Source organism: Rhinatrema bivittatum, chromosome 16 (assembly GCF_901001135.1).
Source record: "Rhinatrema bivittatum chromosome 16, aRhiBiv1.1, whole genome shotgun sequence".
Classification (NCBI taxonomy): Eukaryota; Metazoa; Chordata; class Amphibia; order Gymnophiona; family Rhinatrematidae; genus Rhinatrema; species Rhinatrema bivittatum.
The window spans coordinates 21165129-21180515 of NC_042630.1; the positions used below are offsets into that span (position 1 = coordinate 21165129).

Genomic DNA, 15387 nt, shown 5'->3' on the forward strand with positions numbered 1-15387 from the left:
ATTCTCTTTTTATTTTATTATTATTATTATTATTATTTTTTTTTTGGAACGTCATCCAGTGACTTGTTGTTTCCAGTTGGCGGTGTGGTGGAATGGATCCTGGATTTTCGATCATTAGATCGCCATGTCAACCATCACAAAGTAATGTGGAAAATGGAAATTTAGGATTGAAAGGAGAATCTTCCTTTGTACTTCAAGTCGATGGTAGGAATGTGGGAGATACCCACAAAGGAGTATCAAGGATTTTCATGGTAAGGTCGTCAACTGGGTGTGAAGCATCGGAACTTGAATCGTTCTGGCGTTTTCCATTAGTATGTAGAACGCGCTCAAAGATGTAACAGACTGCAGTGTGCCAGACTCCGTTCGTGTGTTTGGTGGGGGGTGGGGAGATGCTCTAAGCTGTGAGCTTCCCCTTCCCCAATTACTGACTCTTTTTTTTTTTTTTTTTTAATGCCCATATGTAGGCTTTAGTGCTGGAGAGGAATACATTCATTCTGTGATGCTTCGCGTTGTGGCTGAGACGTAGTGCGTCTTTGGCACGTTAATGGCTTATTCTGCATTTTTGTCGTATTTATTTATTTATTTATTTATTTAAGGTCGGCAAACGCCATGATGTTGTCAGGCGGTTGGTGTGCCTAGGTGCGTTTATGTATCCCGCTTCCTCGCAGATGTCCCGGCGCATTCTGCGCTGATGTCCCGGCACCTGCGCCAATGTCCCAGCATGTTCTGCGCCCTCGCCGATTCTCCAGGGCATTCGGCTCTCGTGCCGATGCCCCAGAGTGCTCGGCGCCCGTGCTGATGTTCTGCGCATCCGGTGCCCTTACCGATGTTCGGTGCACTGGTGGCAATAGTGATGTGAATGGGTGACTGAAGTCTGCAGCGAGGCCACGGCACGCCGTCAGTGATTTTCGGCGTGCGTCGATGCCGCCAGTTAGTGGGTTGCTGCGTATGTGCACCTGTGCGTTCATCGATTCATTGGTGTGCCGGTGCACACGTCAATGCACCGGCACCTCGGCGGACGTATCAAAGTGCTGGTGCCTCTGCATACTTGCCCGTGCGGCGCATAAGCGGAATGCGTCTGCGCTCCGGCGCACATGCGGATGCTCTGGCTCCCGCATCAATGTTTTCGGTGCTCCGGCACGTGTATCGAAGCGCAGGCTCTGAAATCAATCAGTCGGCACACCGGTGCGCTCGTAGATTCTTTGGCATTGTGGAATGCCTCAGCGCGTCTCTGTTGATTTGGTGCCATTTTCATCAGAGGTTGGTGAGTGATCAACAGCTGTGAGAGGGCCCTTCCCCCGCCTCTACTCGGTGCCAGCCCGGGAAAACCAGGAGGCTAACCGAGGAGATGAAATAGAGACAGCAAATCGGCTGGTAGGGGTAGGGGGATGCCCCGAGATATTAAGAAATCTCGTCAGGGTAGGGCTCTAGAGGAAGGCTTTTTTTTTTCTTCTAATCTTCTTTGTTCGTATTTCTAAGAAATCTTCATTTATTTCATTTTATTTTATTTTATTTTTTTTTAATAGTGAGAAAAGTAGAGAGCTCCGCGCACTCTGCTGTGCGGAAAATATTTTGACTGAGGAGCCTGAGGTGATCCTGTCTCTATACAGGAGGGAGGGAGTACCTAGCTAAAAGACTTTGCTAGTCTTTGAGAGCTCCGCCACCTAGTGGCACGGTGGAAGTACCCATACAGCATGGCTAATTCAGCTGCTTATCTACGTGAAAAAGAAATGTGTAAAATTAGTGATTTAAAATCACTGTTATAAATAAAAAGAAAAACAGCGATGCTTGGATATATAAAAATAAGGATCAAAAAAACAAGTTGTAGTTGATACTTTTGTATTGGATCAGCTTAATATATCCATGACTAGGACTTCTAAAATAATCCTTTTTCATATGGTTAGTGAAGTAACAGTGTGGTAATGCTGTTTAAATAGTGCAGAGTCAGCTATGTAAAGGGAAGGGTTTTGACAGAGATGAGATGATGAAACTTTCAGCTGAAGAGGCCCATATCTGAATAGTAAGAACCAATGTCCTTATTAATTTTTTTTTGTTTCAAAGTGTTTGATCATATTACTTTCAAATGTTTTGTGTTATTGTGTTCTCTTAAAGTTCCCTTTAATTACCTGAATTGTGAGGTTAAGGATGCAATATTTCGTTTGAGAAATGTTCACCTATTAAATTATCATTTTGTTTTTCTTTAGTGTTTCGGGTCTAAAACAGGAAGATAGATTCTTGTACTTAATTTTTGGTTGCTTCACTGATGTAGCATTCTTAATTTTTTATATCGAATGAATAGAGAAGCATGAATGTGAAAGAAACCCCCCCTCAAAGGTGCACAATAATACAAATGTAGTTAAAGGTTACCTTAGCTCATAAGAACATAAGAAATTGCCATGCTGGGTCAGACCAAGGGGCCATCAAGCCCAGCATCCTGTTTCCAACAGAGGCTAAACCAGGTCACAAGAACCTGGCAATTACCCAAACACCAAGAAGATCCCATGCTATTGATGCAATTAATAGCAGTGGCTATTACCTAAGTAAACTTGATTAATAGCAGTTAATGGACTTCTCCTCCAAGAGCTTATCGAAACCTTTTTTGAACCCAGCTACACTAACTGACTAACCACATCCTCTGGCAACAAATTCCAGAGCTTTATTGTGCGTTGAGTGAAAAAGAATTTTCTCAGATTAGTCTTAAATGTGCTACTTGCTAACTTAATGGAGTGCCCCCTAATCCTTCTATTATCCGAAAGTGTAAATAACAGATTCATATCTACTCATTCAAGACCTCTCATGATCTTAAAGACCTCTATCATATCCCCCCTCAGCCGTCTCTTCTCCAAGCTGAACAGCCCTAACCTCTTCAGCCTTTCCTCATGGGGTGCATTTTCATCCCCTTTATCATTTTGGTTGCCCTTCTCTGTACCTTCTCCATCGCAACTATAACTTTTTTGAGATGCGGCGACCAGAATTGTACACAGTATTCAAAAGAGTGGTCTCACCATGGAGCGCTAGAGACATTATGACATTTTCTGTTTTATTAACCATTCCTTTCCTAATAATTCCTAACATTCTGTTTGCTTTTTTGACTGCAGCAGCACACTGAGCCGCGCTATTTTAAATAAGCAAACAATTCCATTTAGCTGTTAGATGCCTCACACAGGAAAACCTGCAGACAATGGATAAGTCCTACTGCAGAAATACTAGTCTTCTGGCAAGTGATTTGCTACAATGAGCACTCTCTCTGCTGACAGTCTAATTCTAACTTTTGGAGTGCTTTTTCCTGCTTTTAAGAACATAAGAAAATGCCATACTGGGTCAGACCAAGGGTCCATCAAGCCCAGCATCCTGCTTCCAACAGTGGCCAATCCAGGCCACAAGAACCTGGCAAGTACCCAAAAACTAAGTCTATTCCATGTTACCGTTGCTAGTAATAACAGTGGCTATTTTCTAAGTCAACTTAATTAATAGCAGGTAATGGACTTCTCTAAGAACTTACCCAATCCTTTTTTAAACACAGCTATACTAACTGCACTAACCACATCCTCTGGCAACAAATTCCAGAGTTTAATTGTGCATTGAGTGAAGAAGAACTTTCTCTGATTAGTGTTAAATGTGCTACTTGCTAACTTCATGGAGTGCCCCCTAGTCTTTCTACTATCCGAAAAAAGAGTAAATAACAGATTCACATCTACCCGTTCTAGACCTCTCATGATTTTAAACACCTCTATCATATCCCCCCTCAGTCGTCTCTTCTCCATTGCTGTTGTGCCAAATACATTTCACAAATAAAGACCTTCTACTGTTCAGTTATTTTTCATGCTTGTGATACACATTGGCGAGGAATTAGTTATCTGTTTATGCAGTGATTTGCTGACATACAAGCACATTTGTTAAGAAGTAGATTGTAGTTAGCTCGTGAGTATACCTTAATTTCAGATGACACATTTTGCTTTTGTTTTGTCTGAGGGCTATGTAAGATTTGGGTATCTCTGTTGGTTACAGAAACCAATTTTCTCTCTTCCAGCACGTGTGGCTTTTGATGAAACCAGTGCAGCTGCCCGCAAAGAGTTTGCACGCTCAGACAGTGACAACTGGCGCACCTTGCGGGAGGAGCAGGAAGACGATGAGGAGGGCAGTTGGAGGTTGATGGGTGTGAGGCGTGATGGGGAGCGATGGCACTCGGTCAACCCAGGTAGTGATAGATCCATTTTCTGTTTATGGGATGGGGGGAAGGAATCACATTGGTTAGTGGTCTGGTGGTCAGAGGTTGACTGCATGTTAACGTCTGAAATGTTAAAATGAATCTTGTGTGGAGCAAAATAAATGTATAAATGCATGAGATAGGTGAAGGCACTCTCTTGATCTTTGTTATTGGCTGTTGTAGCAAAACCTCTACAGAAATTTAAAAAAACCCATCTATTACAAATAAAAAATTTCAGCAATTTAAAAACATACATATCACAGTCTTACACTCAGGGAAAACATATACTTAAAAACCAGATGAAAACAATAATAAACTAAAATCAAAATAAATAGCTTAACATCTATTCTTCATTGTATGCTTGTTGGAATAATCATGCTATTAAATTTTCTAGAATTTCAAATGTTTCTCAGTTTGAATTGGTAAAGGAAGGGTATTCCACATGCAGGAATACGCATAAGAAAAAGCTGATCTATAGTTGCATTCCAGCTTTATCTGTTTTGGTGGGGGAACATTTCAATCCATCTGAGAAGATCCTAATGTACGAGCTGCCTTATATTTGAGCAATAGGTTTGCAAGATATTGAGGGTAACTGTGTAAAAATCTGTATATTAACATTTTAAACTTGGTTCTAAAAATGAGGTAGCCAGTGGAGCTTATAAAGAATTGCGGTTACTGAATCAAATCTTTTTTTCCCCCTGAAAAAGCAGTCGAAAAGCAGTGTTTTTGAACCAACAATATTCAAGTACACCCCCAATATAAAGTCACAGTAATCTTCACTATGTTTTTCAATTATGTAAATATTTAAAAAAAAAAAAAAAAAAAAAAAGAGAAATTTAAGACTTGGCTGATTTTCTTTCCTTTCCTTTTGGAACACCAGTCAAGAACATGTGATAAGTCCCTTCATCCTGCAGTTGGAGGCAGAGGTTTTTTGTTTGTTTTTTTTTTTTGTTTGTTTTGTTTTTTAATGACATCACTTCTATCTGTTTGGAATCAGATATAGCTAGTGTACTACTGTCAAAGCTAAATTTAAATTAAAGCAACTAGCAAACACAAAAATATAATAACTGAAATTTAAAATTTTGACCTAATCTTAACAAAAAAGCACACAACAATGTAATATCTACTTTCTTTGAGATAAATTATCTTATAGTATGAGATTAGAAATCTAATTTTAAAAAATCCTTGGAAGAATGAAAAATCTCCTCAAACCAGTGCCCATTTCATGAATCTTTTCTTTTACAATTTATAAAACTTATCCAGTCAGCTCTCACTCTGAGGTAGCACAATTTGCACATCCCAAGATGGGCTTCCTGACTGGTGTAGCAGAATTAAAGGAAAGGAAATTATCAATTAAGTCTTAATTTCTCCTTCCTTGTCCTTTTGCTCCACCAGCCAAGAACATGTGGGATGTAACAAAGCCCCATTACATTGAGTGGGTGTATTGCAAATTTGCTCTTAAGATAGCTGTCCCAAAATTAGCATTCTGTCTCAAGAGAACATTCAACCTGTAATGCTTGGCATATGGACGTAGAGTTATCCAAGTTGCTGCTTTACTCATATCGACTGGATTTACTACTGTTATCTCAGCCCACGATGAAGACTGTGCTTTAGTCGAATGGGCCTTGATGCCCTCCGGCATTTTCAGTCCCTGTACTTCATATGCATACAGTATGACTTTCTTAATCCAATTTGAGATGGGTGCCTTTGCGGATAATACAATTAATCTATCAGAATTACAAAATTCAGTTGCCATCTTTAAGTATTCTCTTGCATATCTCCTGACATCTAAGAACTTTAAATATTGCAGGCCCCTGCAATCCTAATCAAAAGAAAGGTGGTAATATGCGCTGATTTAAATGGAATGCTGAAGCTACCTTAAGTAATAGGTCTCAACATTATAGAATCCTTACTAAGCCTTAGAAAGGGAGCCTTGCAAGAAAAGCAATTCCAAAATGCACCTCACTGAGGTAATTGACAATAAAAATGCTGTTTTCAGTGTCAAGTTGTTCCAAGTCGCTTATTCCAACGGCTGATAAGGAGGTCTTGCTAATGCACTTACTACCAAATTCAAATTCCATAATGGTATCATAGACCACAATGTAGGATTAAGGCGTTTAAACATTTGTCAAAAAGTGTGACGCCTCCTTGCGTGACAATATAGTTGTCTCTTTAAACTTTTTCCTTAATGCAAAAAAATCGCTGCAACTATACCAAGCCCTTGTCGAGACTCTTCTGTAAGAATGTCAGACTATCTCCTATTTGTAATGCCATGGTGAATAGTTAATCTGTCTACAATATAAGAACGTAAAAAATTGCCATGCTGGGTCAGACAAAGGGTCCAGCAAGCCCAGCATCCTGTTTCCAACAGAGGCCAAACCAGGCCACAAGAACCTGGCTATTACTCAAACACTAAGAAGATCCCATGCCACTGATGCAATTGATAGCAGTGGCTATTCCCTAAGTAAATTTGATTAATAGCAGTTAATGGACTTCTCCAAGAACTTATCCAAACCTTTTTTGAACCCAGCTACACTAACTGCACTAACCACATCCTCTGGCAACAAATTCCAGAGCTTTATTGTGCGTTGAGTGAAAAAGATTTTCTCAGATTAGTCTTAAATGTGCTACTTTCTAACTTCATGGAATGCCCCCTAGTCCTTCTATTATTCGAAAGTGTAAATAACTGATTCACATCTACTCGTTCAAGACCTCTCATGATCTTAAAGACCTCTATCATATCCCCCCCTCAGCAGTCTCTTCTCCAAGCTGAACAGCCCTAACCTCTTCAGCCTTTCCTCATAGGGGAGCTGTTCCATCCCCTTTATCATTTTGGTTGCCCTTCTCCATCGCAACTATATCTTTTTTGAGATGCGGCGACCAGAATTGTACACAGTATTCCAGGTGCGGTCTCTCCATGGAGCGATTATAGAGGCATTATGACATTTTCCGTTTTATTAACCATTCCCTTCTTAATAATTCCTAACATTCTGTTTGCTTTTTTGACTGGTGCAGCACACTGAGCTGACGATTTTAAAGTATTATCCACTATGATGTCTAGATCTTTTTCCTGGGTGTAGCTCCTAATATGGAACCTAACATCGTGTAACTACAGCAAGGATTATTTTTTATTTATTTATTTATTTTATGGCTTTTATATACCGACGAACGTTGGGAACATCTCATCGGTTTACATAGAACAAAAATTAGCAACAGGCTTTACAGGTAACACGTAACTAAAAAGGAACAGAAGTATCAACAGTCTTTATAGGGAACACATAACTATTGAGGAATATAAACTTAGAATAGAGATAAATTAGTGAATGTTGAGTAAACATATATTCCCAAGTTGCATGGAGGATACAAAGAACATGCTATATACAAATAATGTCATCGATCACAAAGGGACACTCTTTCCTGTTTACCCCGCTATTATTGGACGTGATGTCATTAGACCATCATAATAGGCATCATAGTGAGGTATGATTATACCGAAAATACTCAGCCTTATATTTAATCATAGGTCTAAACGCAAAATAAATTTTTTCTTTTTTTGTTATGCGTGATCACAACTACTTGTGTAAAATTCCCACTGTTCAAAACATCGTCTTCTTAATATAAACTTATCTGTGTATCGCTGTTACGAAGATTCTTGTTGTCTTGTTATCTTGAAACAAAACTCGCCAGCTCAGATGCCCGAAATGTTAGTAGCGATATGTTCATTCCTCATACCGCTAAAAGTGCTCGACATCGCACAATGTTTCGGACTAATGTTCAGAAAGTTAAGAAAAACGCCGTGAGCTGCCATGCTATTCGAAAAACTTTGGCCCTTGAAGAAGGACTGAACATTAGTCCGAAACAGATTGCTGACCTCATATTTTTTTTTAATGGAAATTCAGTGTTCAGTATTTAAGTCTATTTTAATTTATTTTTCTAATAGGTTTTGCAAAATCAGATACATATGAAATCCAGAACTGGTCTATAAGGACCAATCCTCTGCTTTTTTTTTTTTAATTTTAAATATCTTTTGGAATGTCAAAGTATGATTATCCTTGTTCTTGCTTTTGAAATGGAGCAGGACATAACAGTATTTGCTTTATTAAATTGTTTTTATTATTGCCAGTACAGCAATTATCCTTGGTGATACATGTGTTAGGTGTTGGAGAAATCAACTCTAGGGCATAAACATTTTGAATGATATCCAAGACATACTAGTCTCTGGTAATGTGGATCCACTTTTTGTAAAACATTTGTTATAGCTTTTCTATAAAATCTAATTTGATCTATCCTCAGGAAGTCTCTGTGGATTTGATTCATCTTGACTCAAGACTAGTATTTCAAGTATCTCACCAAATAAACTCTTTGCAAGGCATTGTCATATCGTGTAGCCAGGTGGACTTAGGACCAATGGGTTATGTGCTCCCCTGCTAGCAGATGGAGACGGAATCAGGTTTCAATGCTGATGTCACCCTAGCTATACCCCTGTAGTGACCTCAGCCATTCAGTATCTCTCCATCTCCCAGCAGATGTGGACACTATCCCCACACCAGCAGCGGTATTTAGTGGGATTGTAGCATTAGTTTGAAGAAGAAATAAATTGAAAGGAAGATCGAGCCCTGCTCTCCTGCGGTGATACCTAAAGGTCCCTCCACCAGTTGAGAATTTCTGAGGTGATTTCTGAGATCCCTCAGAGGTGTGCCTTGGTCTGGTAGCTGGCTCTGGCATGGACTTTGCTGCTGAAGCAGCTGAAAGGCAGCGGATGCAGAAGCAGAGCGAGACTGTGACGGCCTAAGCCTTCTCCCCCCACAGCCAGAGTCAGTCTCTATACTCAGACAGTAAGCACTGAAACAAGAGACGTGGAAGGGCTTTGGTAGGTTTCCTCTGGTCTCCTTGCTCGGCGGGCCATACCGACATCATTCCCGTTTGGGCGAGAGAAGGGGGTTTTCCAAGCGGGTTGAGCGGTCCCATGATGGTCTAGGCCCTACTTCAGGCTCAATGGACTCTCCACGTGGCGATCCATGGCGATGCCATCTTGCGTGTGGTTTGGTGCAGTGCCATTTTTCCCCTTCGTCCAGTTCGTGTGGTGCCGGCCTGCCTTCTGTGCGCCTAATGTGCATATAAGTACGCGCCTAGCTGCGTGCATAACTGCATATAAGCACACGCACGCTTTTGCGCACAACCAGCCGCTTGCATCTATGTGTGCTGGGCGAGTTTGTATATGTCCGAGAGGCATCAGCCAGTTAAACATACAAGCTAGAAGTTATGGGCCCAGCAGTAAAGAAGCTCAGACAACACTCCCTTTGTGCTGCCTTTTGTATTAGGGCTACACAGTCTGACCTGGAATCCTTCCTGTGTCAGCACTGTGAGGAGGCCCAGGGAAGGCTGAACTCTCAGAACCTTTCCAAGTCTGGCCCATCCGAGTTGGAGGATGGGTGAGCCATGACCTTATCTGGTAGCACCCGGACCTGAGCAATTCTGGGGCTGCGTCCTTGGCGGGAGAGGACAGGTGGGCTTTATCCTGGTTCCTCCTGGGTCAAATATGGACCCAGCGGCCTTCTCTTGGTTGGAATTTTTTCAGGGCCTTCAAGCCTTTGCTCAGGCGCAGTCAGCCCCTGCACCGGCTGAACCCCAGCTGGGAAGGCCTCGCCCTCCCAGCCCTGTCGGCAAAGATTCGAGTAGAGACTACGTCCCGGACGCTAACTTGCAAGTTGCTTTGGCATTACTGGTATACAATTATTGTTCACTGGATGAGACTACACCATCATATTTTAATCAATACTTTGGAGTGTCTGAGCCCCTGAGGCAGTAGCTGTTATGCTGCGAAACTTGGCCTGAGTCGGGCAGTTTTTACGAACATGTCTCTGCTTCAATAAAAGGTTTGAAAAAGATCAAGGCATCTATTCCTTTGTGTCTACCTGACTGCTATCATAGATCGCCTACCTCTTTGTTTTCTGGAACCATACCGGACCATGCTTTGATTTTTCCACAGTGATGAATTACTGGCCCTAGTCTCCCAGACCCTGAAGATTCTGGGAGTTCCAGGCACGGACCATATGTCAGAGCCAAAGTAGTATCCCATCCTGGTGTATCTACGGAAAGCCTCTTGCTATTTCCCGATGCTGAAAACTATCCAAGAGTTGATTGACCTGGAATGGGATGCCCTGGAGGCAAGTTTTAAAGGTCGGGCCTTGGAAGTCTTGTTCCCTCTGGACCCAGCTGTCAAGGAACATCTGCATTTCCTGAAAGTGGACACCCTGGTCTGCGCAGTCTTGAAGCGAACTATTCCTGTGGCGGGAGGAGCAACCTTGAAGGATGCTCACAATAGGTGGTTGGAATTCATCCTTAAGCAAGCCTTTGATGCTACAGCAATGTCACTGCAGATCGCTTCATGTTGTGTCCTGGTGGCTTGCTTATGAATGCTTCTCTCTCTCTCATAGAAACATAGAAACATAGAAATGACGGCAGAAGAAGACCAAATGGCCCATCCAGTCTGCCCAGCAAGCTTCCCTCATTTTTTCTCTCATACTTATCTGTTTCTCTTAGCTCTTGGTTCTAATTCCCTTCCACCCCCGCCATTAATGTAGAGAGCGGTGATGGAGCTGCATCCAAGTGAAATATCTAGCTTGATTAGTTAGAGGTAGTAGGGGTAGTAACCGCCGCAATAAGCAAGCTACACCCATGCTTATTTGTTTTTACCCAGATTATGTTATACAGTCCTTATTGGTTGTTTATCTTCTCCCCTGCCGTTGAAGCAGGGAGCTATGCTGGATATGCGTGAGGTATCAGTTTTTTTCTTCTCCCCTGCCGTTGAAGCAGAGAGCTATGCTGGATATGCATCGAAAGTGAAGTATCAGGCACATTTGGTTTGGGGTAGTAACCGCCGTAACAAGCCAGCTACTCCCCGCTTTGTGAGTGTGAATCCTTTTTTCTTCTCCCCTGCCGTTGAAGTTATGCTGGATATGCGTGAAGTATCAGTTTTTCTTTTCCCCTGCCGTTGAAGCAGAGAGCTATGCTCTCGAGGCAGATAGCTCTGGGGTGCATGCCAGAGAGGCGATCAAACCCGCCGCAGCCTTCCTGGCAGATGAAAGCTCGAACCTAGTGAGTACCTTGGCCAGAGGAGTAGCCTCAGTGGTGGTGGCCAGAAGAAGCCATGGTTGCGAAATTGGTTAGCGGACGCAACGTCTAAGGCGAACCTCACAAGGATGCCCTTTAAGGGCTACACAGTCTGACTTGGAATCCTTCCTGTGTCAGCACTGTGAGGCTTCTAGGAAAAGTACATGAGAGGCCTCTCATGTGCTGTGTCAGCACATGAGAGGCTTCTAGGAAAAGTAAAAAGTCTTGGGATAGGTGGCGATGTCCTTCTGTGGATTGCAAACTGGCTAAAAGACAGGAAACAGAGAGTAGGATTAAATGGACAATTTTCTCAGTGGAAGGGAATGGGCAGTGGAGTGCCTCAGGGATCTGTATTGGGACCCATTACTTTTCAATATATTTATAAATGATCTGGAAAGAAATACAAGTGAGATCAAATTTGCAGATGATACAAAATTGTTCAGAGTAGTTAAATCACAGGCAGATTGTGATAAATTGCAGGAAGACCTTGTGAGACTGGAAAATTGGGCATCAAAATGGGAGATGAAATTTAATGTGGATAAGTGCAAGGTGATGCATATAGGGAAAAATAACCCATACTATAGTTACACAATGTTAGGTTCCATATTAGGTGCTACTACCCAAGAAAGAGATCTAGGAGTCATAGTGGATAACACAGTGAAATCGTCGGTTCAGTGTGCTGCAGCAGTCAAAAAAGCAAACAGAATGTTGGGAATTATTAGAAAGGGAATGGTGAATAAAACGGAAAATGTCATAATGCCTCTGTATCGCTCCATGGTGAGACCACACCTTGAATACTTTGTACAATCCTGGTCGCTGCATCTCAAAAAAGATATAATTGCGATGGAGAAGGTGCAGAGAAGGGCTACCAAAATAATGGGAATGGAACAGCTCCCCTATGAGGAAAGACTAAAGAGGTTAGGACTTTTCAGCCTGGAGAAGAGACGGCTGAGGGGGGATATGATAGAGGTGTTTAAAATCATGAGAGGTCTAGAACGGGTAGATGTGAACTGGTTATTTACTCTTTCGGATAATAGAAAGACCAGGGGGCACTCCATGAAGTTAGCATGTGGCACATTTAAAACTAGTCTGAGAGAGTTCTTTTTTTACTCAACACACAATTAAACTCTGGAATTTGTTGCCAGAGGATGTGGTTACTTAGTGCAGTTAGTATAGCTGTGTTTATAAAAGGATTGGATAAGTTCTTGGAGGAGAAGTCCATTACCTGCTATTGATTTAAGTTGACTTGGAAAATAGCCACTGCTATTATTAGTAACGGTAACATGGAATAGACTTAGTTTCTGGGTACTTTCCAGGTTCTTATAGCCTGGATTGGCCACGGAAACAGGATGCTGGGCTTGATGGACCCTTGGTCTGACCCAGTATGGTATGTTCTCATGATCCCTCCTATTTGGAAGCGAATTGAAGAAGCTAGCTAGTAAGTGGGGTGAACCTCCAGTGCCCTGGCTGCTGGAAAATAAGAAAAAGAGGTCACAGCACCCCTCACCAATGAGGGGTTGGGCCAGGGGCTCCCAGCGCTTCCGGCTCTACAGAAACTCGCCATTTCAGTCATTTTGGCCCTCGGGAACTGTCTCAGCCCTTTCGGAGCTGACAACCAAAAAGAGGAACAGGTTCGGGCTCAGGTTCGTCCCGAGCTTCCCAATGAAGTTGGGCTGACCCATCCACAGTACGGAAGAGATAGGGGGCCGACTATCCTTCTATCAGTGGTGGATTGGGATCATGTCTGACAAATGGGTACTAGACATCATATGGGAAGGTTATGCTCTGAAATTTTGCAGCATCCTTTGGGACAGGTTCATGATGTCACCTTGCCACTCCCAGCACAAGAAACTGGCAGTGGAATCCACAATAAGGCTCCTCAGTCTGAGGGCTATAATCTGGTACCTACACCCCAAGTAAATACGGGGTGTTATTTATTTCATCATGCCCAAGAAAAAGGGTTCATTCTGGCTCATCCTGGATCTCAAGAGCGTCGGTCACACGTGGATAATTCACTTCCACGTGGAAACTCTTCATTCTGTCATAATGGCAATGCAACCAGGAGAGTTCTAAACCTGGACCTCTCGGAGGCCTACCTTCATGTTCCAATCTGTCAAGACCACCAATGTTTTCCACACTTTGGGGTACTGGGCCGACATTGCCAGTTCTGGGCATTTCCCTTCGGCCTGGCAACCGTCCCCAGAACATTCTCCAAAATTATGGTGGTCGTGGCAGCGGCACTGAGGAAAGAAGGGATCTTGGTGCACCCTTACTTAGATGACTGGTTGATCCGGGCGAAGTCATTAGAAGAGAGCCTCCAGGTGACCAGCAGGGTCATGTCCCTCCTGTAGGAACTCGATTGGGTCATGAACATGACAAGAGCAGCCTCAAACTCTCCCAGTCCTTAGAGTGCCTGATTCGACACCAAACAGGACAAGGTCTTCCTCCCTCCTTCGAGGAGAAGGAAACTCATGGACCAATTGCGTCAGTTGACAAATACAATGCGATAAGGTGTGGGACTATCTCTAGGTCCTCGGCCTAATGGCATCATCCCTGGAAGTAGTACTGTGGGCGAGGGCACACATGCGGCCTCTCAAACACTCCCTACTGTCACGCTGGAACCCACTGTCTCAAGACTACTCAATTCGCCTCCACCTACCGATGGAAGTATGCTCTCTGTTCCAGTGGTGGCTACAGGAAGTTCACCTAAGTAAGGGCGTACGTCTGTCCCCTCCGAGCTGGATCATCTTTACAATGGACGTGAACTTCCGAGGGTGGGGAGCTCACTGTCAGGAGCTGACAGCCCAGTGATGATGGACCGAGGAAGAGGTGAACTGGAACATAAACCGCCTGGAAGCACGCGGTCAGATTAGCATGCCTGCAGTTTAGCCACAGGTTCCAGGGGCAAGCAGTCTGCGTGATGTCTGACAACGCAACACCGGTTGCCTACATTAACCGCCAGGGAGGAACCAAAAGCCACCAATTGTCTCTGGAAATAGACTGCCTTATGGAATGGGCAGAGTTAAACCTACAAGGGATCTCAGCCTTTCACATCGCGGGAAAAGACAATGTCAGAGCAGACTTTCTCAGCAGGGAAAACCTGGATCCGGGGGAATGAACGCTGTCAACCAGAGACTTCCAGCTCCTAGTAGATCACTGGGGCCTCTCATCTGACCTACTGGCTACATCTCACAATGCGAAGGTTCCCCGGTTCTTCAGTTGCAGATCAGATCAGCGCTCTCAAGGGATCTACGCCCTTGTCCAGACCTGGCCAGAGGAGGACTTACTGTACTGTACACCTTCGTGGCCTCTACTAGGCAAGATCAATCGCAAGATCGAACACAACCTCAAATTGGCCCAGGTACCTGTGGTATGCAGACATACGGAGGCTTCTCATGAAAAGTCCCCTTTGCCCTCTCCCTGGACAGGGACCTTCTCCAGCAAGGTCCGATACTTCACAAAGTTCCAGCTCGATTCTTTCTTACGGTCTGGCCCTTGAAAGGGCTCACCTGATGAAGCATGGCTATTTGGCGGCAGCGATCGCCACATTGCTCCACACGCAGAAATTCTCAACTTCTCTGGTGTACGTACAGATCTGGAGAATTTGGCAGCACTCTCCTGCTTCAGGGCCGATGTGAACGGAACCAGTCTGTTGGCGCATCCAGATTTGGCCAGTTTCCTAAAAGGGGTTAAATAACTCCGACCACCCTTAAAGTGGCCAGTCCCCCTATGGAACCTCAATCTAGTATTGGACTTTCTGGCAAGGCCTTCCTTCAGACCACTGCGCAGTCTGTCGCTGTGCCTATTAACACTAAAGACTGTATTCTTGGTGGCAATATGCTTGGCTCGCCGCATCTCTGAGCTACAGGTGCTGTCTTGTCGAGAACATTCCTTTGGTTTACTCCAGGAACAATACAGCTTTGCACCGTCCCTTTCTTACCAAAGGTAGTTTCGCAGTTTCACATGAACCGGTCCATTTCCTTACTGTCCCTGGATAGATGCAAGGACACAGAAGACTACCGCCTCCTACGCCATTTAAACATTGGTAGACTTTTAGTACGGTATCT

At 43.5% G+C, this 15387-nt stretch overlaps 1 protein-coding gene across 6 annotated transcripts in view; it reads left to right on the forward strand.

Moving 5' to 3' along the window:
• Positions 1-15387, forward strand: part of GIGYF1 (GRB10 interacting GYF protein 1) — a 459255-nt gene that overhangs the window by 205077 nt on the left and 238791 nt on the right. For all 6 annotated transcript variants that reach the window (XM_029581610.1, XM_029581609.1, XM_029581612.1 and 3 more), the window contains one exon: positions 4031-4198. In XM_029581610.1, the coding sequence (XP_029437470.1) occupies positions 4031-4198 (168 nt within the window). The remainder of the gene's footprint in view (positions 1-4030; positions 4199-15387) is intronic.